The following is an 18,917-nucleotide window of genomic DNA, read 5'->3' on the forward strand; positions in this document are numbered from 1 at the left end:
CACCAGGGGGACACCGGGGTGGGGAATAGCGACTGGACCAAGTTTGGGGTGCGGGGAGAAGAAGGGGCCGGAGGGGAGGGTGGGTCACATAAGTATGGTACAGGTAAAACAAAGTCTGAGTTAGGGGTTAGCATTGGTAACAGTGCGTTTACCTTTCTGCTCCACTTCTACTTTAAGCATCGGAAGAGAGAGAGAAAACAAATTGAAAAAAAAAATGTGCAAGAAAAAAAGAGAAAAAAAAAAGATTAAATTGCTTTCGTTTCTTTTCTGGCAACACGCCCCCTTTTCCTTTCTTTCCTCACTCCTGGTTCCCCAACCCCGAAGGTAGCATCAGCCCCCGCCCCCAAGTCCTTTCCTCTAGGGAGGGTGTCAGGGAGACAGTCACAGGGAGGGGGAAACACATGGGAGGACAGAGACCAAGAGAGACGAGGGGTGGGGGAAGAGGGAGGGGGGGTGTACAGGCAGGCAGGGGGACAGAGCCTTCAGATGGGAAGGGGCACCCTCAGTGCAGTGGGGACTGGGGAGGGGAGCCCCAGCTGGGAGGCGGCTCCGCTTAGGGGGGCACCAGGGAGGGATGGTGGGGGGGAGTGAAGGAACCACTTAGATCCCCTTCAGCCCGGCCTGCTGCCCTCCTGCTAGAACCAGGGGCCCAGCGGAGGGGGTTCAGTGCCTCCTGGGGCCTGGTAGCCCCACGAGAGAGAACACACTGGACTCCTTCCCCTTCTGTGCTGGCCTTGCAAGAGTCCAGCTGAGTTTCCCCAAACCCTCAGAACCCCAAACAAGCCAACACAGAGAGAGGGTGGCAGCATCAGACACAGAATGACGGAGAGGCAGACAGGCAGAGCCCCCTGGGCCTCAGAGAGCCCGGTGGGGGAGACAGAGGCAGAGAGGGAAGAGGCTGGGGTGGGGGGACATCACAGATGGGGCAGGACAGCAGGTGGGGCACAGACACGCTCCCACACTCCCCCGGGGCAAGCCCGAGGCTCAGTTTCTCTGCCCAGCTCCCCCCTGGGGGCCCAGGAGCCGAGAGCTCCCCAGCCCGCTGTTGGGATGGGCGGGCGGCACCTGGGGGAGGAAGGGGGCATGGTTAGACTGTGCTCAGCTGCAAGGCAAATCCAGTGTTAGTCGGGCCTGTCCGGTACGTGTGTGTGGCAGGGAGCCCCGCACACCCACTGCTCCCTTCCCACGGTAGCCCCTGCACCCACCCCTGACCAGCACTGGGGTCACCCCAGCCTCTGAAGTCCAGGGCAAGATGGCTGCCCAGGCTGCTCCCCCTCCAGGCTCTGTGTCCCTGACCCCTTAGGAACCTCTGACCAGGGCCTTGCTCTCCTGCCATCTCTCTGGAGGGGCCGTGTTTGGCTCCCTTCCCAGCGCCTCATCCAGGGCCCGGTACGCAGGCGGTGCTCAGAGAAACTTTGGGGGATAAGTGAGTGCCCGGCTTCCCTGTTCTGCAGCATGGCTTCCATCACCCTTGTAACACCAGCCCTCTTCTTCTGGGACCGGGAGTTAGCTCAGCCCCCCAAGACACATCCTTCATGTCTGTGACTATGAGTGTGTGCCCCTGCCTCTCCCAGGGCTCAGGCTAGCTCTCTCCCACCAGACTGGGGGCTGCCCATCCCCTGAGCCCTCCTGATCTCTGAGGGGCATGCCCTCCCAGCCACACTTGGAGGTTTGGCTCCAGGAGGTCTCTAAGCCCCTCTCCTCCCCACACCCTCTAACTTTTTTCCTGCTCCTTTACCTGCATGGTATCCACTTGCTTTGGATGCCACTTGGATCAGGGGATTGTTTTTTTTTTTTCCTGCTCTTTATCTTACCTGCCTCGGGAGAAATTGGGTTTGTCATCTGTTGTTAGTTTTATTTTTGATTACCAATAGCAATTATAATAATTGGTAAAAATCATGATGAGGAGTCACAAGAAAAGCAACAACTACCAAGTGCCCAGCGCTTACTATGTGCCAGGAACCGTGCTAAGCACCTCTCGGGCAGCCTTTCGAGAACCCTGTCTATAGAGGGGGAAAGAGGATCAGTGAAGTGAAGCAACACGGCTGAGGCTACATGGCTATCAAAAGCAGGCACCGTTTCCTTCACACCTACAGCTGAGGGTGCACAGGGAGCTTTTACCCACATTCTCTGTACTCCGGGCAGCACCTCAGGGAAGGTGTTTGATTCCCCTCCTACCATTAAAGAGGAAGATATAGGTTCAGTTGGATCAAAAGGGCACCCAAACCATTACTGAGCACATCCTGAACCAGGCTTGGGTCTGGGCGCTGGAGGGGGTGGTGAAGATGAGGCCTCCACCCTGGAGGAGTTTACATCCAGCACTCTGTCACCAGGAGCAGCCTCTGTGGCCAGCCCTGGGTTAGGCGCTTCGCACACATGATCTCCTGGACTTTCGCCTCCTTCTGCAGCGGCCCAGAGAAATTAAGTCATTTGCTCAAGTTTCAGAGCCAGAAAACCCAAGGGCCGGGGCCGAGCCTCGAACCCAGCCTGATTTCCCCACTGTGCTACGCTCCCCAACTCCTGCCCCCTTTCCCTGCTGCCCCAGCCATGGGGGTGGGCGGTGTCCCCAGTGCTGTGGGGAGGCTTCAAGGATCAGATGGGCGTCCCTCTCAGGCAGTGGCTGGAGGCCTTGGTCGCTGAAAGGAAAGGGTGAGGAGTAAAAGAAGAAGGTTATGGAAGCACATAAGCTGTCCCGTCTCCCCCAGCACGTCTGCAGTCAGTCACCTGCGAGGAGAAATCAAAGGCTGGGGGGAGGGGGGGAAGGCTGGGGTGGGAGGGGAGAGGAGGGAGAGTCACAGGGCCTCCTGCTCCCCCGCCCCTACCCCCCCCACTCAGACACCCTGGTGGCCCTGCCTCCTCCCCCCTCTGCCCGGAGGCCCTACCTCCAGGTTGGCTACATGAAGCTGGGGGTGGAGGGGAGGGGATGGATGATGGGGGAAAGGGAGGGAAGAGTAAGGGCTGGAAAGAAGGGCCATGTTAAGGGTGGGGTGCTGAGGAGGAGAGACCCTGTCATTGTTTGCTCCCCTTGGCCAGGTGCAAGAATGGCAGGCCCCTGGCTCCCCAGATCACCTTTCTCAGGCTTCCTGGTGCCACCCTCAGTCCAAAATGGTGGCACTTCCTTTGCAGACAGGAAGTACTATTGTGGTAACGGGCAAACAAACCAAGAGTTAGGAATCTGTGGAAGATGCCCCTAGCCCTTCACACCTGATCTGCCACCAGGCCTCAGAGGGTGGTCTGCCTCTGTATGAGGACAGAGTCCAGCTTCCAGGACTGGGAAGGGGCAGGAGTGGGGGCATGTGAGGGGTGAGGGGGACAAGAGAAAGGAAAGGGAACTCAGAGAAAGGGGGGTGAGAGGGAAGAGCAGGTGTGTAAGAGGGGGTCACGAAGGGAAGGGGTGAGAGAAGAGGAGGGAGGCAGAGGAATTAGAGGGCAGCGAGGTCAAGGTCCAGGGAGAGGAGAGGAGAGATACAAGTGTGCCAAGTGGAGTACGTGGGTGTGGCCTTGGAGTGTATAAATAAGCCAAGGGCATGCGAAGAAGCAGGGTGAGCAGGCCAGGGTAACAAGGGTTGGAGAAGGTGCCCAGTGGATGGGGACAGAGTCTGTGAGGGTGGGGGTGTGTGTGGGGCAGACACCAGTGTGGACAAGGGTGTCTGGGTGAAGAGAATGTGTGAGGGAGGGAGCAGGCCCAGCTGTCCCCCCGTGTGCCTAGCCCCGACTTGGCCCTGTGTGTGTGTGTGTGTGTGTGTGTTCAAGGTGTCTCCTCCTCACTCGCTTCTGGAAGGGGGAAGGGCCCGTGTCCGCATGAGGAACAAGATGACTCACTGTAGGGGACACAGTCGTACTGCACCTCCAGGTACTTGTAGGTCCCGGGACAGGGGTCGGGAAAGGCGTCGGAGCCAGCGACCACCACGCACTGGGTGCGGTTGTTACACCTGTGGAGGAGAGACAGGGAGCTGGCAAAAGACAGGCCTGGAACGGGGGGTGGGGGGGCCAGGGTCAGGAGAGGAATGGACACCCCCAAATTGGGAAGGAACTGTGGAGACCATGCCAGGGACCTTGTGTGGGCGTTGTTTTCTGTTTCCTGCCTGCTCTCTCCTATCAGATAGGATTCTTCTATTTTTAAGTGCTGGCACAGCATGAAGCTCAGGGCTGGGCCAGAGGGGTGGCCCCATAAACTGCTTCCCCAGCCACGCTTCATCACTTTCATCCTGAGTGTCACCAGTGCCGTTATGTCCTTGTTTTTTTTTTTTCCTATATTGACCATAAAGCCCCTCCTTTGTTCACAGAAGAGTAAGATGTGAAGCCATACACGCAAGGTGGTGTCTTTGCAAAGATGCTATTAATGAAATGCTCACAGCGTTTGCCTGTGTCCACCTCAGACCATGTCTTGACATGTCCTACCCTTTGGACAGCGCTGCTGTGAGGCTCTGCAGTCAGGAGAGGGGCAGAGTCTTCACCTCATGCTGAAGCCATCCTTGGTTCCCCATGGGGAACACCCCCGAGTCCCTGTCAACTTCTCAGGAGGCTGGCTACCATGTAACAGGAGGCCTACTTAATGACAACAAAAAGATGTTTCTTGCTGTCTGTTCCCACGGTCAAGGTCTCCGTTTCTCTGGAGCAGGCCAAGTCTTGGCTGGGCAGGACAGCAACTTGACTGTAGGTGTGTTAAAGTGGTTTAGGGGGGCTTCCTGAGAGGTACAGGGCAGAGGGGGCTCCTGTGTCTTCCCTTCAATCCTGCCCTTAACCAATGAGTGCTTAACTAATGAGGATCCGCTTATACCCACCCACCTCAACCCCCTTCTTTAAAAATATAACACTGACCTCATAAGGTTAAACAGAGACTTAGTTACCTATGACCCAAAGAACTAGTTCTATTCCCCGAAGTGCTTTCATCTGCGGTAACACTGCAGGTGTATTCCTGCACAAATTCTTGTATACGAATGTTCATAGCAGCATCATTTACACAATCACCAAAAGGTGGAGACAACCCATCGACAAATGAGTGGATAAACAAAACATGGTACATCCATACAACAGAATATTATTCAGCCATAAAAAGGAAGGAAGCTCTAATACACACTACAATGTGGACGAGACTTGAAAACATCACGCTCAGTGAAAGAAGCCAGCCACAGAAGCCACGTGTTTCACGGTTCTATTTATATGAAATGTCCAAAACAGGCAAATTCAGAGACAGAAAGTAGATTAGTGGTTGCCAGGAACTCGGGGGAGGGCGGGGAATGGGGAGTGACTGCTAAGGGCGACGGAGTTTCCTTTTGAGGTGATGAAAATGTTCTGGAACTAGACAGAGGCAGAGGTTGCACAATATTGCGAACGTAATTAATGCCACTGAATTGTTCACTTTAAAATGGTGAATTTTATGTTATGTGGATTTCACCTCCATATAAAGACGAAAACAAAAAGAAAAACCCAAAAACGCTGGCCTTCCAGCTGGAGACTGCATGTCCCAGCCTCCCGTGCAGCTGGAAGTGCCCGTGACTGAGTTCTGGCCCAGGAGGTGGGAGTGGGGGTGAGGGGAGGATGTGGGGGGTGGTGGGGTGGGCTGCAGTGCTGAGACAGAGAGAAGCGGGTGCTGAGGGCCTTTCCAGTTCTGATCGTGTTCAGTTCACTGTATTTATCCTGGGGTGTCTCCGTCAGAGTAGTGGAGCTGGACCCTCACTAATATAAAGAGCCTCCAGGTGTGAAGACAGTGGAGCAGGTAGGTGGCCTCATCACGATCCCTCAGCCCCAGTGACCACACTGCTCAGTGTGCCCCCCCTCTAGGACTGAGACCCCACGAGCGTCGGAACTGGGTCAGTCGCTGTGCTAGGTACTTGGGGACACGGCAGAGAACATCACGGACCCTGAGGCCGGTGCTGAGTGAAGTGGGCAGGGAGGATTTGGAGGCAGGAGGTAGGAGGAAAGAGAGGCTGCACTGGGACTGTCCATGCAGGGGTGTCGGGAGACGGGAAGCGGGGAAGGGGGACAAGATTGCTGGAGGGGGATGGATGTTTGATTTTTTCCTTTTTTTTTTTTTCTTTTGCCGCTCTGTGCGGCTTGTGGGATCTTAGTTCCCCGACCAGGGATTGAACCCAGACCCTCGGCAGTGAGAGAGCACAGTCCTAACCACTGGACCGCCACAGAATTCCCGGAATGGATGTTTGAGAGAGAAACAGTGGGAGGGAGGGGATGAAGCGGTTGTGGCCTGGCCCACCCACCTGAGCCACCTACCTGATCACGCCTGTCCCCTGCCCAAAGCTCTCAGGAGGCTTTCAGTGACCCCACCCAGTGACATACTCTAGAATCCCCAAGGAGCTGTAGAGCTGGCCCCAGGCCTCCTTCCCTTTTCCACTTTTATGCTCAGGATCCTGGAGTGAACCCTGCATTCTCTCAGGCGTTTGGCAAAAATTCAGTGAGCGCCTGTGGTGTATCTGGCTGTGGACACAGTGGTGACAGACAAAACTCCCTTTCCCCGTGGGGCTGACAGCCTAGTGAGGGAAGACATAAAAAAAGACACGATAAAGAGGCAAAATAGCCAATGGGACTGTGGATGGAAGTCAGGACTAGGAGAGAGAGAACACGGGGAAGGGGCTGGGAAGTGGCAGGGGCGGGGGGCGGGTTGCTGTGATTTTAGAGGGTGGTCAGGCAGGCCTCGCTGATAGGTTAGGTAAAAAAAAAAATCTCTGAGTAAGGAGAGGGAGGAGTCATGCGGGTGTTGGGGAACAGCCAGTGCAAAGGCCCTGAGGGAGCCCTTAGTGGAAGATGCCTGATGGGTGTAAGGAGTGGGCCAGGTAACTGAAGCCCAGTGAGTGAGGAGGAGCGTGGAGGAGGTGAGGGCCGGGAGAGGACAGGGCAGAACGTGCAGGGCCTTGGGGGCCTCAGGGGAGGACTTAGGCTTTTGCTCTGAGTGAGGTTGGAGCCAAGGAGAGCTGTGATTTGAGGAGGGACAGGACCTGACTCAGGTGCTCACAAGCACCCTCTGGCTGCTATGGGGGGGAACAGACTATAGCAGGCAAGGAGAGGGGGCAGAAGATACCGTAGCAGTCCTGGGGGGCTTGGCGGTGGAAGTGGCGGTCACATCAGGGTATAATTTGAAGGAAGAGCTGACCAGCTCTAGGTGGTATGGGTGTGAGTGTGAAAGGAGGCTTCTGCAGCTTTGCACACATGCACCCCACACTCACACACTTACAGACATAAACAGTCTTCACACTCCCTCCCTCACATTCTCACACACGTTCTCTCTGACCCTCACAAGCATATACACTTCTGCCATCTGTGTTCAACTATCACCTCCTCAGGGAAGCCTGACCAGACCTCTGGGCTGTCTCTCAGTTCCCATGACATCTCACTCTGTCCTGCCATGGCTTTTACGCTGCAAGCCCCCACTAATCTTGGGACGAGCTTGTGGAGGCAACGGGCTTGTGGCAGAGGGTACAGGTTGGAGAGGTGACAGGCTGGCAGGGCATGGGCTGGGTCTTATCTGCTGTTTGCATGGGACCCGGCCCCTAGTAATTGCTCAGGAAACCTGGGTCGAATGCATAAAAGGAAGACTGAAGGTGAACGGGATGTGCTGGCCAGGGGGCACATGGAGGACAGGCACCTTATTGACCCCAGGGACTGCTGCCACCCCATCTCCCAGGAACCCTGCAGGGTGGGGCCCCTCACCTCTGGGACATGATCTTGAAGGCGTCCGGCAGATAGCACTGCACGTTCTCCATCTGGAAAGGGTCAGCGTCGCAGATCTTGTCATCTGTGCGCCCATAGTTGGCGTTCTCCACCATGATGACGTCGCTGCCCGGGCACCGCAGCTCGATGGGGTAGCCTTCACATGCCAGCTCACGGCGCATCAGCCCAAACGGGAGCCCGGCCCGGCTCAGGCCTGCAGGGAGGAGGGGGAGGGAGTCACACCCGGGCCCAGAGAGGGAGCGGAGACCCCCGCCGAAGAGGCGCCACCTCCAGCTTGACTGTATTGGGATGTGGACTGTATGAACTTCAGTTTATTCATCTGTAAAATGGGCTTCTCAGTGTGCCCACCTGTGTAGTAAGGCCATTAACCTGGCCCAAGGAGAGTCTGGCCTTTGCCTTGGCTCCTGGGCGGTGTCCTCTAAGCCCTTGAAGTGTCCTGCTTGAGAAGAGTGTCTTTGTTTATCTGGGGGCCTTGAGCCATGCCAGGCAGCCTGTGCTAACTGTTATGGGTTGAACTGGGTCTTCCCCCTCCCCAAATTCAAACGCTGAAATCAAGCCCTAACCCTCAGTACCTGAGAATGTGGTCGAATTTGGAGATAGCTTCTTTACAGAGGTAATCAGGTTAAAATGAGGTCATTAAGGTGGGCCATTAATAGGGCCCTATTGGGTCCTAATCCAATATGAACGGTGTCCTTATAAAAAGAGGAAATTTGGACCTAGGGGCACACACAGAGTGAAGACGATGTGGAGACACAGGGAGAAGATGGCCATCGACAAACCAAGGAGAGGGGCCTGGAACAGATCCTTCCCTTGTGGCCTTCAGAAGGAACCAACCCTGCTGACGCCTTGATCTTGGATGTCTAGCCTCTAGAACTGGGAGGGAATACATTTCTATTGCTTAAGTCTCCCAGTCTGTGGTATTTTGTCACAGCAGCCCTAGCAAACTAGTATACTAACAATGCGGTTCCAGGTAGGCACTTTGGGTCGTGTGGTATCAGCTGACCTCTGGAGGGGCTGGAGGCTGAGGTCAGCCATGTCTACGTGACTGAGCCCCAGTTAAGACTCTGGACACCAAGGCTCAGGGGAGCTTCCTGGGTTGGCTGTACAACATGCGTGTTGTCACTTATCATTGCCAGGAGAGTTCCTGCTGCCCGTGACTGCACTGGGAGCGGACCACCAGAACCCCGTGCATGGAACTTTCCTGGATACTGCTCCATGCACCGCTTCTCTTGGCTGTTTTTTTTTTTTAAATTATTTATTTATTTATTTATTTATGGCTGCGCTGGGTCTTTGTTTCTGTGCGAGGGCTTTCTCTAGTTGGGGCAAGCGGGGGCCACTCTTCATCGCGGTGCACGGGCCTCTCACTATCGCGGCGTCTCTTGTTGCGGAGCGCAGGCTCCAGGTGCGCAGGCTCAGTAGTTGTGGCTCACTGGCTCAGTAGTTGTGGCACGCGGGCCTAGTTGCTCCGCGGCACGTGGAATCTTTCCCAGACCAGGGCTCGAACCTGTGTCCCCTGCATTGGCAGGCGGATTCTTAACCACTGTGCCACCAGGGAAGTCCCTGGCTGGGGTTTAAATCCCGGCTTGGCCACTCCCTGGCTGGTGGCCTCGTCCAGTCACTGACCACCTCTGTGCCCCGTTCCTTTCCCTAAGGAGCTGATAACGCCCCTCTCACAGATCCATGCAGAGGGTTGCAATGCCCAGGGTACACAGTGAGGTGGCAAGCCACTAATTACTATTATCATTAAGATGATTAAGGCAGCTAGTCTCTGTTGGACAGAGTGGGCTCAGTACCATCCATACCTCCTGGGGCAGCCACCTTCTTGGACACTGGTCCCAGCCAAGCCTTGCAGGGTGCCAGAGGGAAGTGGGGATGCACAGAGTGGCCCTGGGCTCCAATGTGGTGACTGTCACTTGTAGATGAAGAGAAGGCACCAGTGCATGATGGCAGCAGAGCCAAATGGGCCCCTTTTTCAAGATCTAGTGCCTCCAATGCCACCTGGGGGCCCAACGGGGTTGGCAGCTAGGCCCTCGGGGTTTTTTGGGGTGAGAAGAGTCCCACTTGCGGCAAAGTTTTACATGCGTTCCTCTAGCATCATCTGCTTCCGCAGCTAATTTTAGCCCTTCCTGGGCCTGGGAAGGAGGCCAGGGGTGGAGGGCTGGCTTGGATGGGTCTGGGGGTGGAAGCAGCCCCTCCCAGGCCAGCTGGGGCTGTGGGGCAGGACCTGGATAGGTAGAGAACATGGGTGCTGGGGGAGGGGAAGGTGCCAGCTGGCTGGAGCAGTCCCAAGGCCCTGTGGCACAGCTGAACAATGCCCCCTTCACCTCTGTGGCTCCCCGGAGGGTGGGGCTGTATGAGGGAGCACTGGGGAGCACGGTCCACCATGAATGCCCTCCAGACAGGGCTGGGAGGGGCAGGCAGGGGGCACACCCAGGGCGAGGGCGAGGCTAGCGGGCCTCCTCTCGCTGCCTCTCTTCCCGCCCTGCCCTTGCCCCCGCCTGGGCCCACCATGGGGATTGTAATTGAGTAATCGGTGAGGGTGGGCGGGCAGGCTCGGGGCACTAATTGTGGTGTGTGCAGGATCCCGGGAACGGCATAGGGCCGAGCTGGGTAATTAGTTGTTTTTAAATAAACGTCAGCGGGCATGCTTTAATTAAACCTTCTTCCCAGCGAGAGCCTCGGAGATGTAATCACACTGAGAGAGACACACACTAGACAGAAGAGCATTGGCTCACCAGGAAGGCCTGTCCCGGTCCCAGGGGGCCACATCCCGAATCCCAGGCTCTAGGACCCCTGGTGGGATGGACCCTGGTGCTCTGGGTTGGGGGGTGAGGGGCTGATCCGGGGACCCCTTGGTGGTGCTAGGGGGCATAATCACCAAGTCTTCCTCTGGCCTGGTTCTGAGTGGTCTGAAGAGGGTACTGTAACAAGTGGTCGGGACGTATTTCACTGTTTTATCTGCCCTCCTGGCAGGGTTTTGGAGGCATGGCCCCTCCCCAGCCCCAGCAGCACCTACCTTGGGTGGCCGAGGTGACCAGGACGGCAGTGATGCAGAGACTCCAGAGCACGGCGGCCAGGCGGGCCATGGTGGCGGCTGGGGCGCGTTCAGGGCTCTCAGTGGCCTGTGCAGGCGGCCTCGCCCCGCATCACCAGGTGGGGACCACGGCCTGGCCCACCAGTCTGGGGAGGACAGGGAGAGTGAGGTGGGGGCAGCGGCCGACCCCCAGCGGGCCTAGTAGGAGGGGTGTTTGGGCCGGTCCCCTCTCCTCCTGCTGGTGGCTGAGGGCTTCCATCCTGCAGCCCCAAGAGGGGCTGGGCGATGTAACCCCCTCGAGCCAGCCATATCTGACAGAAGCTGCACCCTTGAGCCAGAGGCTGACCCCCTCCAAGGCCTCTGGCTTACACTGCACCCTCCACTCCCACCCCAACAGATGGACCCACCCATCTGGGCATCTTGGACCTCCTGGAAGCACCTCCTGGGGTCTGACAGACCCCCTTGGGTGGCTGGGGCAACGCTTCAGGCTGTCACAGCTATGAAGGGCCCACCTGTACCCAGGCAGGCCTCAGACCCTCCATCATGGAGAAGGAGAGCCCTCTGGAAGCCTCTTCCCCGACCCGAAATCAAGATCCTGCCTATTTGTCTCCCCCGCCCCAGCTTTCTCACCCAGCACAGCGTCCAGGGTGGGGGACCCAGGCGTCTTGGCCCCAGCTTGCAGGCTCTGGGTCTTGGGCAGGAATCCAGGTCCCCACCCCTGGTCCCCTGCTTCCCGTTTCTCTGGCTCTGGTAGCTAATTAGAATCCAGCTGGCTGGCGCCACAGATCAGGGACCAGGGATGACTGAGTCCCCTCTTTCCTCTCAGGGGGAACCCTCAGGGTAAGCTGGAGACAAGCAGGCAGGGTGAGGGGTGGGTGCAGCCCCTGGGGGGCCAGGGAGGGTGAAGGAGGGGTGGAAGTTGTGTGGCGACCCCTGCAATTCCCCCCAAGCCCACCCCGTCTGCCCATCCTCAGGCACAGCGGCTCTGAGGGCACAGAACCGGGTTCTGACCCACTTCTTCTCCCTCACGGCCTCTCCTCTTCTCACTGCCTCTGTCTCCCCTGGATCCTCTCGAGACTGGACACCCAGATCTTTACTTTTAGTCCTTTGCTTTATCTACACCCCGGTTCTCCAATATGGCTCCAGCCCAGGGGCACCAGCCTGGCCAGGAACTTGCTAGAAATGCACATTCTCTGAGAAGGGTCAGCACCCCATGCTTTTTTGTTTGTTTTTTGGCCGCGCTGCACGGCATGCGGGATCTTAGTTCCCTGAACAGGGATCGAACCCGTGCCCCCTGAAGTGGAAATACAGAGTCTTAACCGTTGGACCGACAAGGAATTCCCCAGCACCTGTGTTTTAACCGGCCCTCCAGTGTGCAAACCCCTGGTCTGTCCTCTCCCACCATCACCCCAGCCTGTCCTACGGTCTCAACACCACTGACCAGCCAATACTTTCCAAATCCCTTATTTCCAGTTTGGAATCTCTCAAAAGAACCCCGACTACTGTTTCCCCCCCCCAAAATGAAAGCCTATCCACCAGTCGATTTAACTCCCTGTCCCCGCCTCTGCTCCAGCCACTCCTGCTATTCCTCAACCACACCAGGTCCTGCCCCAGGGCCTTTGCACTTGTCACTTCCTCTGCATGTATCTTCTGTCCACCACTTATTCACATGGCTTCTTCCTCTGCTCCCTCACCCCCTTTGGGCCTTGGTTCAAATGTAACTATTTCTCCCTTTTATGGAAGGGCCCCTGCACGGGCAGGGATCATTGAATTGCTTTGTTTTGCTCCTGCTTCTAGAACAGGCCTGACACACAGCAATGAATGTTTGTTGAATGAATCTCAGAACCCAAACCTAGGAATCCTCCTCAATTCCTGACTCCTCTCCTCCCCTCCCCTTCATAAACTCCATCGGCAAGTCCCACGGGCTCTGCCTCCGAAGTATCTCACCAACCTGCCCACTTCTGGCCCTCAGTGCCACCACCAGGGCCAAGCCACCATCCTGCTGCATCTGGATGCTTGTCCCAGCCTCCTCCTCCTCCCAGCCTCCCTGCCTCCACGCCTGCCCTCCACTCAGTGCTAAGGGATCATTTAATGATGTAAATCTGAGTATTCACCTCCCACTCTGCCCTCCCCTGGGGTCTCTGTTCCTCATCAGGGCCTAGAGGCCGCTGGTGACCCAGCAACACCATGCTCTCCAGCCTACCCACTTCCCGTTCCTAGAAGCTCCAGCTTCCTTCCAGCCCGAGCCCTTGCCTGGACTGCTCCTCTGCCTGGAATGCTCTCCCAGCATCCCCACACGTCTGCTGGAGCTTTTCACCATTCAGGGCTCAACCTCAAGGTCACCCCAGACGAGTGACCTACCCTGACCACCCTAACCACTCCTGCCACCCTCGCTTGCCGTCCTTCAGCTCCATTTTTGTTTGTTTGTTTGTTTTTTGGCTACGCCGCGCAGCATACAGGATCTTAGTTCCCCAACCAGGGATCGAATCCTTGCCCCCTGCAATGGAAGCACGGAGTCCTAACCACTGGACCGCCAGGGAATCCCCTAGCCCCATTTTTAATTCACGGCACCTGAAATTACATTCTTGTAAAAATTACCTTCCCCACTAGACCATGAGCAACTTGAGGGCAGGGACTCAGCACAGGTTCTTAAGAAAGATGAGGGCAGCTCGCTCATGGGGCAGGACATCCCTCCAGGCCTGTCTCCTCTCATGTGAAACGGGAAGGTAGTTTCCCAGGGCAGCCCTGCAGCCCTGCTCCCCGACCCTGACCCGCAGCAGCTCTCTGCACCCTCCCCAGCGCCCAGCCTTCAGGAAACTCCCCCCTCTACTTCCTCAGCCCACAACTGTCTCTTATCCCGCAACCCTGTCCAGATATGGCCTTTGATGGGTTTTGGTTCATTTCATAGCACTTTACAATTTTACATGGGGGGGGGGGCGTTCTTCACCACTTCATTTCTCCTGCACCCCATCTTCCAGCCATGGTCAGATGCAGGAGCGGGGGGACTGACCCTAGGCTGATGGATGCTCCCCTCCCTGACTCTCCCCTAGAGAGTGAAACTGCTTAGCATCTCCTCCCTGGCTCTCCCTTAGGGAGTTAAACTGGTTAGCGTCTGGTTAACGCTGGAGAGGCTGCTGGATGCCAGGCTCTGGGGGCAGCCGGCCAGTGTGGGTCTGGAGCCCGACCCTGCCATTTCATGCCCCGTGACCCTGAGCGGGTCCTCCCCACTCATGCCCCCAGTTCCCTCGAAACCTCGAATCTGCAGGGTTCTGGTAAGGACAACAGTCTACATACACAGTAGACCGGCAAGGGACCCATCAGAGGGTGCTGTCACAGCACAGCGAGAGTCAGGGCACGGGGAGCATCCATCTGAAGGAGGCGGCTCTTCTCCTCCTCCCGGGCTGCACCCCGGGACACCAGGACCCCAGGCCTCTTCCCTGTCCACACCCCGCCTCAGGGATCCAACCAGCCTCATGGCTTTAGACACCATCTGTACCGTGACGACTGCCACATCTGAGTCCCAGCCCCGCTTCTCTCCTCAGGTCTACACCTCCATCTGTGTCTCCAAGGCATCTGGAGCCTGACCAGACTGGACACAGTCCCCCATTTCAGTGCGTGGTCCCCCCCTCCTCCCAGGTCCTTGGGCCAAAACCCCAGGAGTCAAAATCTTGGGTTCCTCTTTCCCTCACCCCCACAGCCAGTTCAGGAGTTAGTCCTGGGTCTGCACCTCCAGAACACCCCAGCGTCCACCTGCCCATCCTCGGCAGCCCCCCTCCAGACCTGGGCATCACCATCTCTACCAAACGGCCCTGACCTCTTCCCAGCAGCCCTCCAGCCCCTCTCACTCCCGCAGCCCAGGCTTCCCCCACCTCCCCTCACCCGCCACTGGCAGCCAGAGGGGCCTTTAAAAAAATTATGGTATAATATATATATATATATGTAACATAAAACTCGTCATTTAACCAATTTTAAGTATAGAATTCAGTGGCATTAACTGCATTCTCAATGCTGTGCCACAACCACTGCGATCTATTTCCAAAACGTTTGTATCACCCCAAACAGAAACTTGGTACCCGTTAATCAAGAACTCCCTCTCCCCTCTCCCCTCAGGCCCTGGCGACCACTCATCTGCTTTCTGTCTCTACGCATTTGCCTGTTCTGGGCATCTCATATGCATGGAGTCATATTGTGTTGGCCAGAAAGTTCGGCTGGGTTTTTCCATAAGAAGTTATGGAAAAATCCAAACAGACTTTTTGGCTAATCCCAATACAATCTGTGGCCTTTTGTGTGTGACTTCTTTCACTCAGCAAAACGTTTTTGAGGTTCACCCGTGTTGTAGCCTGTGTCAGTTATTCCTCTTTCTGGCTGAGTAATATTTCACTGTACAGCCGGACCACATTTCATTTACCCATTCATCATTTTAAAAAAAAAATTTAAAAAAATTTTTTGGGGGGCTGCGTTGGGTCTTCGTTGCTGCGCACAGGCCTTCTCTAGTTGCGGTGCATGTGCTTCTCATTGCAGTGGCTTCTCTTGTTGTAGAGCACGGGCTCCAGGTGCTGCGGGCTTCAGTAGTTGTGGCGCACAGGCTTAGTTGCTCCGTGGCAATGTGGGATCTTCCCAGACCAGGGATCGGACCTGTGTCCCCTGCATTGGCAGGTGGATTCTTAACCACTGCGCCACCAGGGAAGTCCTAAAAATTTTTTATTGGAGTATAGTTGATTTACAATGTTGTGTTAATTTCAGGTGTACAGCAAAGTGAATCATTTATACCTGCATCCACTCTTTTTTAGATTCTTTTCCCATATAGGCCATTACAGAGTATTGGGTAGAGTTCCCTGTGCTATACAGGGTCCTTATTAGTTATCTATTTTATATGTAGTAGTGTGTAGATGTCAAAGTTTTTGGTTTTTGTTTTGGCCGCGCCAGGCAGCTTGCGGGATCTTAGTTTCCTCACCAGGGATTGAACCCACACTCTCGGCAGTGAAAGCAAGCAGTCCTAACCACTGGCCCGCCAGGCAATACCCTATCCATTCATCATTGATGGACACTCAGGTTGTTTCCACAGAGGGACTTTTTAAAGACAATGTCGGGAATTCCCTGGTGGTCCAGTGGTCAGGACTCGGTGCTTTCACTGCCGAGGGCCCGGGTTCGAGGAACTAAGATCCCACAAGCCACTCAGCATGGCCAAAAAAAAAAAAAAAAATGTCGACACATTGCTCCCCTGCTTAAATCCCTGCCGAGGCTCCCACTCCACATCCCATGAGGTCACGCACGCCCGGCTCCTGCCCCTTTCCCGCTGCTCCAGCCACGCTGGTTCCCACCATGCAGTCTCGGCCTGTGTCCCTTCGATCTCAGCTCATGTCCCCTCCTCAGAGATGCGGGTGGGCCTCCGCTACCCCGCACCATAGCACCTTGCGTTCAGTGCCCGTTTGTCCCGTCCCCACCATCCCATAACCTCCCATGTCTCCATCTTCCTCTCGGTAAAATGGGGCTACCTCATAGGGTAGCTGCATGACAAGATGAATTCATACCCGTGAAACACACAGGGCCATGCCTGGTGCATAGTGAGTACAGAGTGTCCTGGACCGAACTGTCACCACCATCCCCACCAATCACGTCACTGCTGTGTGACTTGTCCGCTCGTGGATTTCCTTTGTAGCCCCCAGAGAATGGAAGCTCCCGAGGCCGTCCCTTGGTGCCTAGACGTGCAGTAGGTCCTCAAACAAATATCGACCAGACGAACACAAGGATGGTGGTGGGGGCAGCTGGACGGGGCGTCTGCCCTGTGACCTGGGGCCCAAGCCTGGCCCACACAGGCCGGGCACCATAGCCTCAGGGGCACAGAAGGTGTCCCCCATGGGCTGCCTGCTGCTCTCTGAAGCCCCTTCCCTGGAGCAGCTCCTCCAGGAAGCCCCAGGCACCCCCAGAACTGTCCGCACCTTGGGGCTGGAGCAGGGGGAACTGGGCACTGCAACATCTGTTCCCTCTCTTCCTGGCCTGACTGCATGCCCGCTCGGCCCTGGGGAGTTTTGCCTGCTGCCTGGTGAGGTCAGACGTGGATAGGTGGGAACCACCTGGGAGGCCCAGGCCTGACTACCCCTGAGGCCGTGGGATGAATGGAATTGTGTTCCCCTCCTAAAAAGATACACTGGCATCCTATCCCCCAGCACCTCAGAATGGGATCTTCTTTGGAGATATAGAGGTAGTCAAGTTAAAATGAATGAGGTCATTAGGGTGGACCCTAATTCAATCAGACTGGTGTCCTTATAAAAAGGGGATATTTGGACACAGACACCCCCCGCCCCACCAAGGAGAACGCCACGTGAAGACAGAGGCAGAGATTGGGGTGATGCGTCTACAAGCCAGGGACTGCTGGCAAACCACCAGAAGCCAGGGGAGAGGAAGGAACCAACCCTGCTGACACTTTGATCTTGGACTCCGGGCCTCTAGAACTGGGAGATAATAAATTTCTGTTGTCAGAGCCCAGTCTGGGGTATGTTGCCACAGCAGCCCTAGCAAACTCGCACAGGGTGTCAGGGCACGTGGTGGGGGAGTTGAAGCAGAGATGGGGGCAGGGCCCTGAGCCACACAACTTCAGGGGAGCCTTTCAACTACAGGGTGTGGGGACCCAGCTGGGATCTCCAGTTTGCCAGAACCACCCATGATGCCAGGGGCAGCAGCTGACACTTCTGTGCCCCATTCTGAGCACTGCATGCCTGTATCTCCTTTAATCCTCAGAAGAACTTAGTAAGGGGGCGGGGGGTGTATACCCACATTTTACACAAGAGGAAAGTGAGATCCCAGGGACACCTGACTGGCAAGGGGTCTTTGAACCCCAGGCTGAGCATGGGGACCTGGGGAGACCTGGGGGCCCTCGAAAGCTCCCTCCTCTGGGCCCCCACTGCATCTGTGTAAGCATCCTCAGAAGTAGACACGCCCACAGGGGTCAGGTGAGCCCCCACCTGTGTCTGTCTCCACCTCGAGCCTCAGAGGGCTTGAGTGACCCCAATTTAACCCATGGGAAACAGGGCCCACCACCCTCTGAGCCCCAGGTGTGTCGGACCCCCAGGTCACGTGGGCCACCCACTGGTCCCACACCTGCCTCCGGGTTTGCCTGAGCCCCACATCAGTTTCAAGTCAAGGGGCGGGTGCAGTGGGGTCCCAGGGCCGGGTGACACGGCCCAGGCTCTGTCCTCAGGTGCCCTGGGATGGGGCAGGGCAGGGTGGGTGATAGGAGGAGAACCAGCTGCTGGAGGAGGGGAGGTGCTGCTACCTTGCCATCTAGCGAGGTTGCCATGGCAACCCTCAGTGCTTGAGTGGGTGGGAGTCTGAATGCGGGGGTGGGGGTGGGGGCCGGCGCACCAACAGCGGGGTTCCGGGCCCCTCAACACAAGTTTCCTGACTCTTGCTCCGTCCCCAGCAGCCTTGAGTCTTCCCCAAACCCAGCAGCCCGAGAGCCCAGCTCCACAGGCCCACCTCCTCCAGGAAACCCTCAGGCATGGCAGAGTGGGTAACTAGCAGGCCCTGGGATAGGTCCAAGGACTTGGCTCCTGGGTCTCAATCTGCTGTGTGATCTCGGGCCAGGCTCTTGGCCTCTCTGAGCCCATTTCCTCATCCCTACTCTGGGACTAACAGACTTCCCTCACAGAGACGGAGCAAGTGCCCAGAGAGTGTCCGGCACATAACCTCCTTCAGGAAGGGGGCTGTGGGCTCAGGGAGGGCAGGGTCCCCACGAAACCCTCAGCTCCACCCCCTCATCTTCCCATATCTCAGCAGAGGGCAGCCCAGTCCTCCCAGGCGCTCAAGAACCATACAGATATCCTGGACCTCTCTTCTCCTCTCATCCCTACAGCAGCTCCTGCGTCTCCTTCTTCAGAATCTGCTCACTTTCTCCTGACTCCTTGGTCCCCTCCCTGGTCCAGCCCTGTCGCCTCCTCCCCTGTCTCCCAGCTCTCCACCCTTGCTGCCCAGTCTGTTCCATACACAGCCACCAGAGGGCGCCTGTGAGCACCTGAGTCTGGGCACATCCCTCCTCTGCTCAGAACCTTCCATGGCTCCCACCTCACTCACAGCAAAAGCCAAAGCCCTTCCTCGGCCCACAAGGCCCTGCACACTCTGCCCTGTCCCCTCCCTACCCTCACCTCTTTACACTTTCCCCCTCACTCACTAACACCAGGCACAGTCCCCTCTCAGGGCC

General features: G+C 56.6%; 1 protein-coding gene across 2 annotated transcripts in view; it reads right to left on the reverse strand.

The window, feature by feature from the left end:
- Nucleotides 1-18,917, reverse strand: part of ADGRL1 (adhesion G protein-coupled receptor L1) — a 44,076-nt gene that overhangs the window by 16,534 nt on the left and 8,625 nt on the right. For both annotated transcript variants that reach the window (XM_061190385.1, XM_061190383.1), the window contains exons 2-4: nt 10,703-10,866; nt 7,666-7,879; nt 3,823-3,932 (exon numbers count right to left, since the gene is read on the reverse strand). In XM_061190385.1, coding sequence (XP_061046368.1) covers nt 3,823-3,932; nt 7,666-7,879; nt 10,703-10,772 — 394 coding nt within the window. In that variant the 5' untranslated portion in view covers nt 10,773-10,866. The remainder of the gene's footprint in view (nt 1-3,822; nt 3,933-7,665; nt 7,880-10,702; nt 10,867-18,917) is intronic.

Source organism: Eubalaena glacialis, chromosome 4 (assembly GCF_028564815.1).
Source record: "Eubalaena glacialis isolate mEubGla1 chromosome 4, mEubGla1.1.hap2.+ XY, whole genome shotgun sequence".
Lineage (NCBI taxonomy): Eukaryota > Metazoa > Chordata > Mammalia > Artiodactyla > Balaenidae > Eubalaena > Eubalaena glacialis.